The following is a 14,092-nucleotide window of genomic DNA, read 5'->3' on the forward strand; positions in this document are numbered from 1 at the left end:
GTTTAAATCTTGACTCTCATATGCCCTAATTCTGTGATATTGAGCAAGTCACCTGAGTTTCAGTTTCCTCATCTGAAAGACGGGTGTAATGGCAGCCCCTGCCTCATAGGGATCTATGAGGGTTAGTGAAATAACGTGGGTAAAAAGTCACTATAAGCACCCCCAAATGTTAGCTGTTATTATTATCCTCATTTTCCTGATGAGGAAAGTGCAGCTCAGAGAAAGGAAGTACCTGTCCATGGTCATGTGACCCTCAGTGTGTATGTGGCAGAGCTCCTGCTCTTCAGCCTCCTATAACTCAGCCTAACCTCCTCCCTCCGCCTCGGTGAGCAGGAGTAGGATGGGATGGAGGCTGGCAGCTGGGGCCTCCAGAGGAGAGGGCCACCTGCCTGTGTGAGCCCTGGTCAGGGGCTGAGAACTTGGTGGAGGGAGGACTCAGCTCCCTGCTCTCAGAACTCAGCCCAGTGTGACCAGGGGGGATGTAGGAACAGGGAGAGGGGTACCTGGGGAGTCTTCCTGCAGGGGTGACATCTGAGCCGAGGCCTGAGGGAGAGGGGGCATGAATCAGGAGGTGAAGGAGGAATGCTGGAGAAAGGGGTCCCTGGAAGGGCAGGGGAGGTGACCAGTGACTGCCTGCCCCATGCAGGCTTCTGCGGCTGTTGTCTTATGTGCACAGAGGGATGACGGTAAGGAAACTGGTCTCAGAAAAGTTATGTCTCCGAGTCCAGAGTGTACCTCTACCTGAGAGGGCAGCTCTGGGACAAATGGTGACCCAAATGTTCAAGTGCCAGGCACTGGATTGGGAGCGTGTCGGGTGAGGAGGAGCCCGGGTAACTCAGAGGAAGCTGAGTTTGGACCCAGGTAGTTGATTTCAGGCCGAGATGGAAAGTTGGCCTTAGATGAGGAAGGGTAGAGGATCTCGGCTGGGAGCAGGCTAGCTGGGTTGCCAGGGCCTCTGTGGGAGGAGCTGAGAGCAGCCCGAGTGAGCACACGCCACAGTGGTGAGAGGGGGGCCTCTGCAGTCTGGGCCGAGGGGAGGGGAGCAGCCCCTTCTGTTGGGATTTGAACTAGCCAATCAGCATTAGCCTTGCCCCCTTCCCTCCCTTCGCTCCCAGCCCCTGCAGCTGGAGCTCTGAGCTCATCTGAACAGGCCTGGGCTGGATTCCTGTGGCCACCTCACTTCGCCCCATGTGCTGGGGATGTTGTGGGGTGTTTTTAAGGTCCTCAAATCCTGACTTCCCTGTGTCTCCTGGGAAAGCTGATGGACCCAGGTGGGAAGAGTCCCGGGCTGCCTAGGAAGGTATTCAGGAGGACTCTGTGACTTACTCTGCCACCTCTTTGGCCAGTGCCCTAACTGACCCCCACCTCTTGGGTCTTGGGGCTTCAGTTTCCGCTTCTGTTAAATGTAGGGCTTAGATCAACCGAATCTTCAGGGCTTTTGCAGCTCCAGTGCTTTTATTGAACAGATAGGTTACTGGTGAGGACATCATGAATGAAACCCCAGGCCTTGATTGCCCCTTCTTCTCTCCCACACCCACACCCACGCCCACACCCACACCCACACCCACACCCAGCTCTTCATCCCCTGCCAAGCTCTCTCACTCTCTGCTGGTCCTCACAGCTGACAAGACCCACAGAATCTTAGTGGGAACATTGCCTGGTATGAGGAGGCCAGGGTCAGGGGCCAGAGACCGGCTCCGCCTATTGTTTGCTGTGTGGCCTTGGGAAAGCTTCTTCACATCTCTGAGCCTCAGTTTCCCCACGTGGAAAATGGAGATAAAACCGGTCCCTATTTGTAGAGGTTTTTGTGAGGATAAAATGAAATAACTCAAGTGAAGAGAATGCTATGCACAAAGGTTGGCTCTGGATACTCAGCACATTGAGCAAATGTTGGTTGTGGTGGTGTTGTTCAGGGGAATTTTAAGGCTTGAATGCATAGGACAAGTGGCTGGGGCAAGCGTGGGGAAGAAAAGGCCAGAATTTCACCCGCCCCGGCTGGACAGGAATCACCTGGAAGGCTTGCTCACCATGCAGATTCTCGGGGCCCACCCTCAGAGCCTGGGAAGCTCTGAGTGTCAGGTTTCTAAATCCGAGGTCTGAATTTCCACCTGGAGGGACTCTTGTGGGAGGCCCAAGACCCACCAGTATAAGGTTTCCTTTCTTAGCAACAGATGTTGCTGGAGAAGAAGTTCTGGCTTTGGTTTTAATTTCCTGGATGGACCCGGGCAGCTGCCTCAGTTTTCTCATGTGCAAAATGGGGGTGACATTCCCATCCTCCCAGGGCTCCTGGGAGAATTAAGTCACACAGAGCCCTGCAGGGGACTTCCTTAGTGAGAGTTCCCATCCTCCCTGAGGATTCAGAATGACCAAGACACCCTGAGGCCCATGAGCTGAGGGCAGATGGGCCAGTCATCGAGCCAGCCAGCAAGCAGGGCTGCTGTGGCCTGGAGGCTGCTGGTTGCGTTTGGCAGGAGCCAGGTCCCAGTGCTGTAAACAGTGACCTCATGACTGAGGGCATTTGTTTGTGCTTTGGGAATTTGCCCTGGTTTCCGGAAGCTGCAGCTGCTTCGCCTCCACAGTATCTCAGCCCCCTACCATGGGAGGAGTCAGGAGGATCAGGAGACGATCAAATGAGACTGGCAGGTGGGGTCCTATGAGGACCTGACGGTGTGAGCCCACTGTCGGGCTTACTGTTGGTATTCTCATTGTTATTAATAAAATGTGTCATCCAGCTCCAGGCCAACAGCAGGGTCAGGGTAAGAGTAAGACTGCAGAGTTGACTCATCTCATTTAACATCGTGGTCTATAGCTTCCTAGCTGTGTGTCCTTGGACAAGTGACCTTTCCTTTCTGAGCCTCAGTAGGACTAGTAAAGCCCTTCCAAAGGGGATGACAGGCCCATGATGGGTGCTCAGGAAGTGACAGCTAATTTTATAATCACCTGTGAGAGCCGAGGGGGCCCAGGACTACTGAGACTCCAGAGGGGAGGGGACAGGCATAGGCCAAAAGGCTCCTGCCCTTCAGGCTGGGGTGCTCTTTGCTCCCATAGGCTGTCATTGGGGCTCTGGGATCTGAGATTTAAGGGCTCCTGTGCCCACATTGGAATTCTGTAAGCTGCCTAGGATTGGGCTTTTCAACATAGCATCCCTCAAGGGGCAGGGGAGGGGGGAGCACATTTGGAAGGGGATCCCATGGGGCATAGAGCAGAATACAACTGGGGACTCATGGAAAGGACAAAATCTATAGAGTCACTCAGGAACCCAAGAGGATCCAGGAATCCACATGGATCATGACTTCTTGATGAAGAGCCGGTCACCTACTCAGGTTGAGGCCATGGTGGGGACAGAACAAACCACCAGAGGGAGAGGAGCTGGTCCAGGTAGGAGTGTAGTTGGAGAGGAGCCCTGGTCCCCAGCCAGGGACAGAGTCCTCCCTGAACAGTGGGTGGGGTAGGTGGGTGGGGAGTATCCCCAGCCAAGCTAGGGCACGTGCAGCTCCCAGATTTCAGTTGTTCACTCCTTCATCTTCCTCCATCTTTGCTTGCTTGGTGTAGCCTTGGATTTGTTTGGTCATCCAATAAAGATTTATTAGGCATTTAGTGTGTGCCAGACCCTGTGCCACTGCTGGGGCACAGAGATGTGAAGGAGCTCAGGTGTGGTCTGGGGCCTTGACCTTTGTCCCACCACTCCTGCCCCCAGGCCTCAGCAGGATGAATGAATGAGTGAGTGAATGAATGAAGTCGTGATTAGGATAGGAGTTCACTGGATGACCTAACAGCCCCAAACTGGGGACCATAGCCAGGAGCCTGGGCTGAACATTTCCAGCAAAAACCCTGCCATCAAACTTAAAGGGAGGCTATGGAGTATAGGGCCTAATCAGATAAAATCAGTGTACCAGGGTATAGCAGTACTTTTGACAATGTATTGAAAATTCTATTTTTTGAGCACCTACTGTGTTCCAGCCACCAGCCCAAGCACGATATCATTTATTTCTCACAATAACTCTCACAACTAGACTAAATCAACCCCCTGTTGCTGATAACCAAACTGAGATTTGAATGGTTAGCTAACTTGTCCTGAGTCACACGCTCAGTGAGTGCTGGGATCAGGCTAGATTAGAATCTAGCCAAGTCCTGGTTCTGATAGTGAGGATTGCTCACTCCACTCTGTGGATGAAGAAAGCGTGGTGGCCTGGAAAGGCTGTGGGAGGATTCTCATGGCCCAGCTCCTGGCTGTCTTTGGAGATCTTCAGGGACAGAGAGAGGCAGTGGGCACCGGAGGGAGGGGAAGACCGTGCTGAATTTCCTTTCTGGCCGTTGTTTTCCTGGCCGGCTTTGCACACTGCCAAGGGGTCTGTGCCGAGCTGGGCCTGGGCCCAGGCCGAGGGCAGAGCCAGGGAGGGCCCTCTTCCCTTCCGGCAGGGAGGAGGTGCCATGGTCATTTCCGAGCTTAGCAGGCATGGGAGCTGGGCTGTCCACCTCACTCTTGCTGGCAAAGACATTGTACCCCTTGTGGAGGCCTGGCCATGCTGGCCCCTCAACCAAATGCCGGGGGCTCCCCCGAGCTCAGCTGACAATAGCTTTATGTGACCCTGAGCAGGTCACTTGCATGCTAAGCCTCAGATTCCTTGTCAGTAAAATGGGGACCGAATTGGGGTGAAGATGAATGAAGCTGGCACACAGTAGGTATTCAACCAGTGGTAGTGCCCAGCCCACTCGGGACTGGTTGTAGTTTATGAACTCAAAAGGGCCCTCCTCATTCCCAGAGGTCCCCTTTCCTGGCCTCTCACCCCCAGCCAGCAGGGCACAGGTCAGAGGGTGTCCTCGAGGAAATGGGTGCTGTTGCTGCAGAGTCCTGGAGCCAGGATTGGAGTTTGCAGCTCTGGTAACTCCTTTCTGCAGGGATGACTTGGACACCTGCCCAGGCCTTGTCATTTGAGGCATGTTCTATATCCCAGATGATTGGAAATAAGTCTTGGGGGTCACATAGTGACCTCCACCGAGTCCTGCCCGTTTCTGGGCTTGTTTCTCGAAGCAGCAGCCACTATTCACCCAGCGCTCACTGTGTAGGCAGCAGGCCAAGCCTTTGTGCAATAGCTGATTTAGTCCTCCTGTTGGGCCTGTGAGGTTGGTCTGTTATTGTTGTACCCAGCTTGTATTTAAAAAGACTGAGGCACAGAGTGGGGAAATGATTCCCCAGGATGACATGTTGATCCCTGGCAGAGGATGGGATGTAAATGGCTCTGGGGCTGCCCATCTTGCTCTGAGTTTCCTTTTTCTTTAAAATGAATTTCTGGTGCCAGCCACAGGCTCTTGTGAGAATTGGCAAGAGGGTGGCTAGGAGAGACTTTTGGAAGCATTAAGGAGCCCTGGGTAAACGAAAAGGTATCCCTAAGAACAGGAAGGGCCTTTAGAGCTTTCTGGGGGCTGAACTGTGACATGCACATAAGGAACATGGGGGGCCTGGGTTTGGGTTGTAATTCTACTACTTCCTGGCTGTGTGACCCTTGGTGAGTTCCTTAACCTCTCTGTGCCTCCGTTTCCTCATCTGCTAAGTGGGGGTAATGAGAGAAGCTGTCTGGTCTGGGGTTGCTCTGTAGCCCAGATGGGATGACCCCTGACATGCCCATGCTCTGCTCATCGCCTACCCTTGCTCAGGTCTCGAAGGACATCTCCGTGCGGCTGCATAAGGAGCTCGAGGTGGTGGAGAAGAAGCGGGTGCGCCTGGAGGAGGAGAATGAGGAGCTTCGACAGCGGCTCATTGAGACCGAGCTGGCTAAGCAGGTGCTGCAGACGGAGCTGGAGCGGCCAAGAGAGGTGAGGACCCGTCCTTCCTGGTGAGGGCCAGGTGGCGGGTGGCAGGCTTGTGTCAGCCCCATCCAGCCAGTGTCTCTGCACAGTTAGGCCTCCCTGGCAGAGTTGTTTATTCACTTGTTCCTCCAGCACATGTTTTCTGAGCACCTACTGTGTACACTATGTGCTGGCCACTAAGGACACAGTGGTGAGTGAAAGACATTTGGTTCCTATCTTCAAGGAGCCCACAGACTAATGAAGGAGACAGTCATTCATCATAGAACCACACCTGTGGGGGATCAACTGAGAAAACATGCAGCCATGCCCAGCACGGGCTGGCCCGCTGCCTTCGTTTCCTCATACATCAAGTGGGACAATAATGCCCAAGGCATTGTGAGGACGGGCTGGAATAGCATATGTGCACATGTTTCAGGGACTGCCAGGTTCTGCCACTCAGTGTGGGGCTGGGCCTTGGGCCCGTGTGTCAGTAGAGATGGGGACACTAGACACTTCCTGAATATGACCCCCAGACACCAGCTTCTCTGTCTTTGATCATGCCAGCCTTTCCCCCTGGCATGTCCTTTCTTCCTCCTCCTGTTAGGCACCATGCTGGACACTTTATCTTAACAATTTGCATAAAGGCCCAATGAGGTTATGATCTTACCCATTTTATAGATGAGGAAATAGCCCCTGAGAGGGGGATGGATGTCCCTCAAGGTCACGCAGGGCCCGGTGGGCTCTGCAGAAGGAAGATTGGAAGCCATCAGCCTAAGTGACCCCTGAGGGCTGGACTCCTTCAGTCTCCAAGGGTCTGTGTTCCAGGCAGCTTCTGGCTCCAGAGGCGCGGCTGGGCCTCAGCTGTCTGGCTGCTCATGAGGTACCCTAGGATCATACATTGTTCCGGGGCACACTCCTCACCTTCCCTGAGGGCAGGCATGCCAGCATTCCAGGGGTACTGAGACACCACAGCCCTGAGCCGCCCTTCAGCTGCCCTATTCGCAGAGCGTGTTGGTGTGATGTGCCAACAGCTTGTTGATATGCAGACGGGGCATTTGCTGCTACGGGCTGTTCTATGGCCCTGCCCCTCTCCAGGGCTGGGTGGGAGGCCCCTCTCTCAGGCAGTCTCCTGCCTCCCAAGGCCTGGCCCAGAATACAGGGCATCATCTTCACACATCTCACTGCTGCCATCCTTGGTAGTGAAAAGGGGAGACAATTTGAGAAAGTACCTTGAAGGTCTCCTATTGTGGTGGAGAGGAAACTGAGGCCCAGAGAGGGACAGCAGCCTGCCTGAGTTCACCCAGCCCTTCCTTGGCAGAGATGTGGCTGAGGCTTCTAAGTCTCAGTTCTTCTTCTGTGACATCAGGATAATAACAATAACCGGTTTACGAGATTGTTTATGATTATTAATAAGATTGGGGTAGCCCTAACCGGTTTGGCTCAGTGATGGAGCGTCGGCCTGTGTGTGTACTGAAGGGTCCCAGGTTCGATTCTGGTCAAGGGCATGTACCTTGGTTGCGGGCACATCCCCAGTAGGGAGTGTGCAGAAGGCAGCTGATCAATGTTTCTCTCTCATCAATGTTTCTAACTCTCTATCCCTCTCCCCTCTTCTCTGTAAAAAAATCAATAGAATATATTTTTAAAAAATAAGATTGGGATAACCATAGAACAATATGAAGAAGATAAAAAGAATAAGGTAGTGTGGCAGTTCCTGAGAAAGTTAAACATAGATTTACCAAATAAGCCAGCAATTCCACTTCTGGATATATAGCCAAGAATTGAAAGCAGGGACACAAACAGATTTTTGTACCTGTGTTCATAGCAGCATTATTCACAATAGCTGAAAGGTATAAGCAACCCAGATGTCTGTTGACGGGAAAAATATAGTGTATTCATACAATGGAGTATTAGTCAGCCATAAGAAGGGAGGAAATTCTGATACAGGCTACGACGTGGATGAACTTTAAAGAAATGATGGTAAGTAAAATAAGCGAGACTCAAAAGGACAAATATTATTCCACTTATATGAGATATTTAGGGTGGTCAGATTCATAGAGACAGAAAGTAGAATGCTGGTTACCAGGGGCTGGAGGGAAAGGGAGTGGGGGTTAGTGTTTAGTGGGTACAGAGTTTCAATTTGGAAAGATAAAAAGGTTCTGGAGGTGAATGGTGGTGAATTCAGTATAATGTGAAGGTACTGAATGCTACTGAACTGTGCACTTGAAAATGACCAAAAATGTGTATGTTATGTATATTTTACCACAATAAAACAGATACAACCGTTAAAATGGTAAATCTTATATTATGTATACTTTGCCACAGTAAAAATAAATAAGGTAGATGTTACAGTTGATCTTTGAACAACACAGGTTTGAATGGCTCAGGTCCATTTATACATGATTTTTTTCAATAAATACTGTAAGTATATTTTCTCTCCCTTATGGTTTTCTTGATAATATTTTTCTCTAGCTTTTGTTATTGTAAGAATACAGTGTATGATACATATAACATACAATATATGTGTTCATCGATGGTTTCTGTTATTGGTAAGGTTTCTGATCAACAGTAGGCTATTAGTAATTAAGATTTCCGGGGAAGTCAAAAATTATATGTGGGTTTTCAGTTGAATGGGAGCAAGTTGGTACCCCTCACCCTTTGTTCTTCAAGGGCCAACTATGTAACTGTATGTATTGACATGGAACGATCACTAAGGTACATAGTTAAGCAGGAGAAGAAAGTTATAGAAGTATACATATTGTGCAATCCCACTAATTACTTTGAAAAGCCATACAAAACAACCTGGTATTGAAATATATATATATATATATCAAATGCAGAACAAAAATCTGGAGGAAAACCCACTGGACTGAAGAATTAGAAAGGGTGGGAGTAGGGTGAACAGTAATTTTTGCTTTTATGCTATTAGTCCTGTAGTCAGTGTTGGTTTGTTTTTTAACGATAAGAATGTACTTGAGTATTATTTGTAAAATTTTAAATGCAGTCAAGCATGTAAAGGGTCCATTGTGGTGCTTGACACACAGTAGGTGCTCAAGAAACACTGGTTTACTGCCTTTTTGAAGGTGATGTCAGCAAAGCTGGTCTAGCCCTTCCTGATGTGTCTCAGGATCTAGGAGACGTGGCCCTGTGTTTATTTGCTGATTGCCCCCTCCTTCCTCCCTCTGCTCCTGACATGGTTTCTATGGAGACAAGGGTCCCTTAGCAATTCTTCCGCCAGAGCATTATCAAGATCTGCCTTTGCCATCCTGACAGGTTGCTGTGGCGATGCTGTCACCCGGTGTGGCTGGGAACAGGAGCCCCTGGCCTGGGCTGATGTGGTTGCCATGGATATTGCTCTCCGCTTGGGGAAGGGGAGGGTGGCCAGCTCTAGCCATGCTCTGTGGTAGCGCTGTTGTCCAGCTGGGCTGCAGTTCAAGAATCATAACACCAGCCTCTCCCTCATCAGGAGCATTCTCCCTTCTTGTATTTTAGGAAGAAAGCCAGTATCACTGTTGACAGCTCCCAGTGTACATAGTGTACGTAGTGCTGTCCCATTTTATAATTGGTAATTTTCTTGGTAATTTTTATATTGCAGTGTAATCCACATATGACAAAAGTCACTATTTTAAAGTGTACAATTCAGTGTTTTAAAATATATTCATAATATTGTGCAATTCCAGAACATTCCATTGCCCCAGAAGAACCCCTGTAGCTGTTAGCAGTCATGCCCTATTCCCCCTTCCCTCTAGCCCATGGCGACCACTAATCTACTTTCTGTCTCTATGGACTTGCCTGTTCTGGAAATTTCACACAAATGGAATCATGAAATATGTGAGCTTTAGTGACTGGCTTCTTTCACTTAACATGACGTTTTCAAGGTTTATCTATGTTGAAGCATGTATCAGTATTTCATTCTTTTTTATGACCGAATAATAACCCATTGTATGGATATAGCACATTTTGTCTATCCACTTATCAGTTGATGGACATTTGGGTTATTTCTCCTTTTTGGCTGTTATGAATAATACTGCTATGAACACTGTGTACAGGTTTTTGTGTGAATATATGTTTTCAGTTCTCTTGGGTATACACCCAGGAGCAGACTTGATGTATACAGATAGGACTTGGGGGCCGGGGGGTGGGGGGAACAAGGCTCTCTGCTTCCCAAAGCCACCCTTACTCTCACAGTGATGCCCCTGCTCTCCTTAACCCCATCCAGGGGCCTTGCCAGACTGTCCTGTGTTCTCAGAACCTCCAAGGAGGCGCTCATTCCACGGAGTACCCCCAACTGGCACAGGCATCTGGTGCCCAATCCCACTCTGATGGGGTCAGATTACCTGGGGTCACATCTCAGTTCTGCTGGCATTGTCATCTGATGCAGCCTGTTCTGGTCTGTGTGGTACGGGGCAAACATGAACTTGGAGTCACAGGGACCTGAGTTTGAATTCTGACGTTGTCACTTATTCGCAAATAACTGTAATGCTGTGCAAATCGTGTAACTGTCCACTTATAAGATAGGAATATCAACCCCTCCTCAGAAGTGTTTGTGAGAATTAACAGAGACGAGCAGGTAAAGCCCCAGGCAGGGACTAGGGACTCGGTAAATACCCACCGTAGGATCATTACCCACAGGGTAATGTCTGGAGAAGCCTTTACCTTCGTTCAGTGGTGTGTTCCTGCATCTCTGGGAGGAGCTCCGTGTGCTAAGTGCGAGTTGCCCGAGGAAGGAGTGGTTACACTGGGAATCAGCACCAGCCGTTGGCAGCCTCTGTCCCAGTGACATTTGATTTGGGGCTCATGCCTGCACCACTGTTTCCTTCAGCCCCCCCCAACCCCACCCCACCAGTGATCTCCTCCAGCCAGGAGCCACACGGCCTCTCTGTCCAGCAGCTTCAGCTGCTCTGGATGAAGAAGGCCTCAGTCTTCAAGAGGCACCCCCACCTCAGCCCCCCGCCCCTTCCCTTCAGAATGAATTTTGTTCACACAGCACAGTCTGTGTTTTCAGTGAGACCTTTCCAAACATCCCCTCCAAGTTTGGTGAAAATCTACCCAGCTGTTTTGGCAGAAGGTTCATTTTATTCCTTGAAGGTTGGTCTTTGTTCCCTGGCAACATGGAAGCATGGAAGGTGTTAGAGGGCAGGGGGCCCCTCCAGACCTGTGCTCAGGCAGGCAGCCTCTGTGTGGGCTGGAGGGCGGAGACACGCTCTACTAGTCTCCTGCAGAACAAGGGAGAACAGAGCTCATGCTTCTAAGAGCCCTTGTTAGACCAAGAATATTTAGAGGCACCACTCTGGTTGCTCAGAGGTGGCCTCCTGAGTTGCTGGTGGGCGGGGAAGCCGTGCTATGTGCCAGGTCAGAGAGTGTGCCCTTGGGGTCTGGCAAACCCTCCCAAGGCCCAGGGCCAGAACATCTGCCCCTGCGGGCTCCACAGGGACATCACAACCCCCAGGCTGCCTGGCCAGCTGCTGCCCTGTAGAGGGGAGGAAGGTTGTGCTCTGTGAGGCTGCCTTGTTTTCCCTCCAGAGCCACAGAGCAGTGTGGGAGCCCAGATGGCTTAGATGGGATGGGGAAGGGGCAGTTCCAACCGGCAAAGGGACCACGTTGGCCCTGAAAAGGTTTGCTGCTTCGACCCCTCTGATCTGCCCACTGCCCTTACCTTCTGGTGAGGTTCTAGCCCAGGGGTGGGCAAACTTTTTGACTCGAGGGCCACAGTGGGTTCTTAAACTGGACCAGAGGGCCGGAACAAAAGCATGGATGGAGTGTTTGTGTGAACTAATATAAATTCAAAGTAAACATCATTACATAAAAGGGTACGGTCTTTTTTTTTTTTTTTTTTAGTTGTATTCATTTCAAACGGGCCGGATCCGGGCCGTAGTTTGCCCACGGCTGTTCTAGCCACTCAGAGCCCCTTGTCTGCCTGTTGGAAGGTGTTCAGTGACTTTTCTTGGGGAAAGTATGTTTTGAAAACATTTTACTGTGAACTTTGCCCCTCCACCCAACAGGTAAAATATGCTTAGTAGAGAAAGATGGGAAAGTACAAGCCTGTAAGGAGAAAAATTTCACCTGTAATTCAGTATTCAGAGGGAATTACTCTAATTACCAAATTACTGCGTGGGTGAGAGATATATGTACTCCCAATATAGTTTTTCTATTTGTACGCACACAGACATTGAAATGTATATGTATAAATGCATTTTTAAAAAAATATATTTTTATTGATTTTAGAGAGGAAGGGAGAGGGAGGGAGGGAGTGAAGGAGGGAGGGAGAGAGAGAGAAACATCAGTGATGAGAATCACTGATCAGCTGCCTCCTGCACGCCCCCTACTGGGGATTGAGCCTGCAACCCGGGCATGTGCCCTTGACCTGACTCAACCTGGGACTCTTCAGTCCGCAGGCCTACACTCTATCCACTGAACCAAACCGGCTAGGGCTGTATATGTGAATTTTTCAATTAAAAAGGTACTAGGAGCTCAGTGAAGCAAAACTAGCATTACAAAAACACATAAAGGCGTGCCTGGCATACCTCTGAGGATGGTTAGGCAGATTCTGGCTGCACGGGTTGCCTTGGGCAAGAGAACTGGTGAGGGGTTCACTGCATTCCTTTCTGTACTTTTTGAAGTTTGAATGCATTATCCAAAAAGATAATAGAAGTAATAACAGCCACACATAAAAGAAAAGAAGAATCCTCCCCTCACCACCTCCCTCAGTTTGGCCCCTGCTGATTCAAATGAGCAGTTTGGTTTGTATCTTCAAAAAAATTATTTTTCATAGTTTGTATCTTTTTGGGCCTCTGTGCTCAGACAGTGCATATTTCTCTCTCTCTCTCTCTCTCTCTCTCGTGATCGTGATCGGAAAGCCAGGCTGCTGGCAAGGCGGCCTCTGGGTCTTGGAATGCCACCTTGACTGCACCCAGCCTTCAAATCATGATCACGGACCACAGGCAAGGTGGCATTTGTTTTTTTTTTAAAATAAAGATGGGATTATATTATGTGCACAGTTTCTGTAGCACGACCACAGACTGTTGTTTTAAAATGCTGGATGTTTTGGGGTTTTCTTCTGCCTGAGGTGCTTATTATAAAAATCAAAGATCACAGAGTCAAGTAAACATAGGAAGGAAAGAAAGTTTAAAAGAACACCATCTATTTCAGTATTTTAAACACAGAGCCAGAGGTCAAGAAAGAGCTCAGCCGGTAGCAGCTGTGGTCACCCTCAGGTTGGGTAGGAGAATGGGTGGAGGTACACAGGGGGACTTCTCTGTCAGCATAGTATAGATTTACAGGGAGGATGCACTTTTGTATGTTAACTTTTAAAAATATATTGTGTAATAAAATTAAAAAGAAAAATACAAAAATGCTGGAGAACTATGTCCTCCCTCTAAAAAAACCCACAAAAGCAAAACATGGGGGAACAAAAGTGGAAAATGCAAGTTTTCTATATCCTCATAGTTAGCAGCCTGCTGTATATTCTTCAGACTGCCGCCCCCCCCGCCCATGTGGGTGCACACACACATGCACACATTTTTATAAAAATGATAACATGCTTTTTTAAATAACAGCTTTATTGAGATATAATTTCTATGCCATAAAGTTGGCCTTTTTTAAGTATACAGTTCTGTGGTTTGAAGAAGATTCGGAGCTGTACAGCTATCACCACTCTCTAATTCCAGAGCACTTTCATCACCCCAAGAAGAAACCCCGGACCAGCATAGTCACTCCCTGTCCCCCAACAGCAACCACTCACCTGCCTACTCGCTGCCTAGATTTGCCCATTCTGAACATTCCGTGTAAATGGAATCGTAACTATGTGGCCTTTTGTGACTGGCTCCTGTCACTTAGCGTGATGTTTTCAAGGTACATTCATGCTGTAGCCTGTGTCAGGACTTCATTCCTTCTTGGTTGAACAATGTTCCCTTGTGTGGAAATGCCACATTTTGTTTATCCGTCATCAGTTGGTGGACACTTGGGTTGTAGATTTTCTTTGGCAGGTTCTTTCTTTCCTTTACCAGACGTCTTTACCATGTCAGCGAGTCTCACTGCCTCTCCGTCCTTTTTAATAGCTTCAGGCTTTATGTTATCTTATTTCTTTATGTGTATGTGATGGTTGGGACCTCAGGGTGCCTTTGGAGACCCCTGGCTCCTCTTCCTGTCACCTGCTTTCTTCCTCCAGGGAGTCCGCAGTGCTTGAGGAGGTTGGTCACCTAATCCATGGCTCAGTTTTATAGATGATAAAATAGAGCTGCTGGGAGAAGAAGGGTTCACCCAGGATCACAAATGCAGTGTTGTGGGGTTCCCAGAGTTCAGCTTCCTG

The 14,092-nt window shown here is 49.3% G+C and overlaps 1 protein-coding gene across 2 annotated transcripts in view; it reads left to right on the forward strand.

Moving 5' to 3' along the window:
* SOGA1 (suppressor of glucose, autophagy associated 1) overlaps positions 1–14,092 on the forward strand; it is a 62,755-nt gene that overhangs the window by 18,365 nt on the left and 30,298 nt on the right. For both annotated transcript variants that reach the window (XM_006764509.2, XM_015564447.1), the window contains exon 3: positions 5,656–5,814. In XM_006764509.2, the coding sequence (XP_006764572.1) occupies positions 5,656–5,814 (159 nt within the window). The remainder of the gene's footprint in view (positions 1–5,655; positions 5,815–14,092) is intronic.

This window comes from Myotis davidii, unplaced genomic scaffold (genome assembly GCF_000327345.1).
Source record: "Myotis davidii unplaced genomic scaffold, ASM32734v1 scaffold38, whole genome shotgun sequence".
Taxonomy (NCBI): Eukaryota; Metazoa; Chordata; class Mammalia; order Chiroptera; family Vespertilionidae; genus Myotis; species Myotis davidii.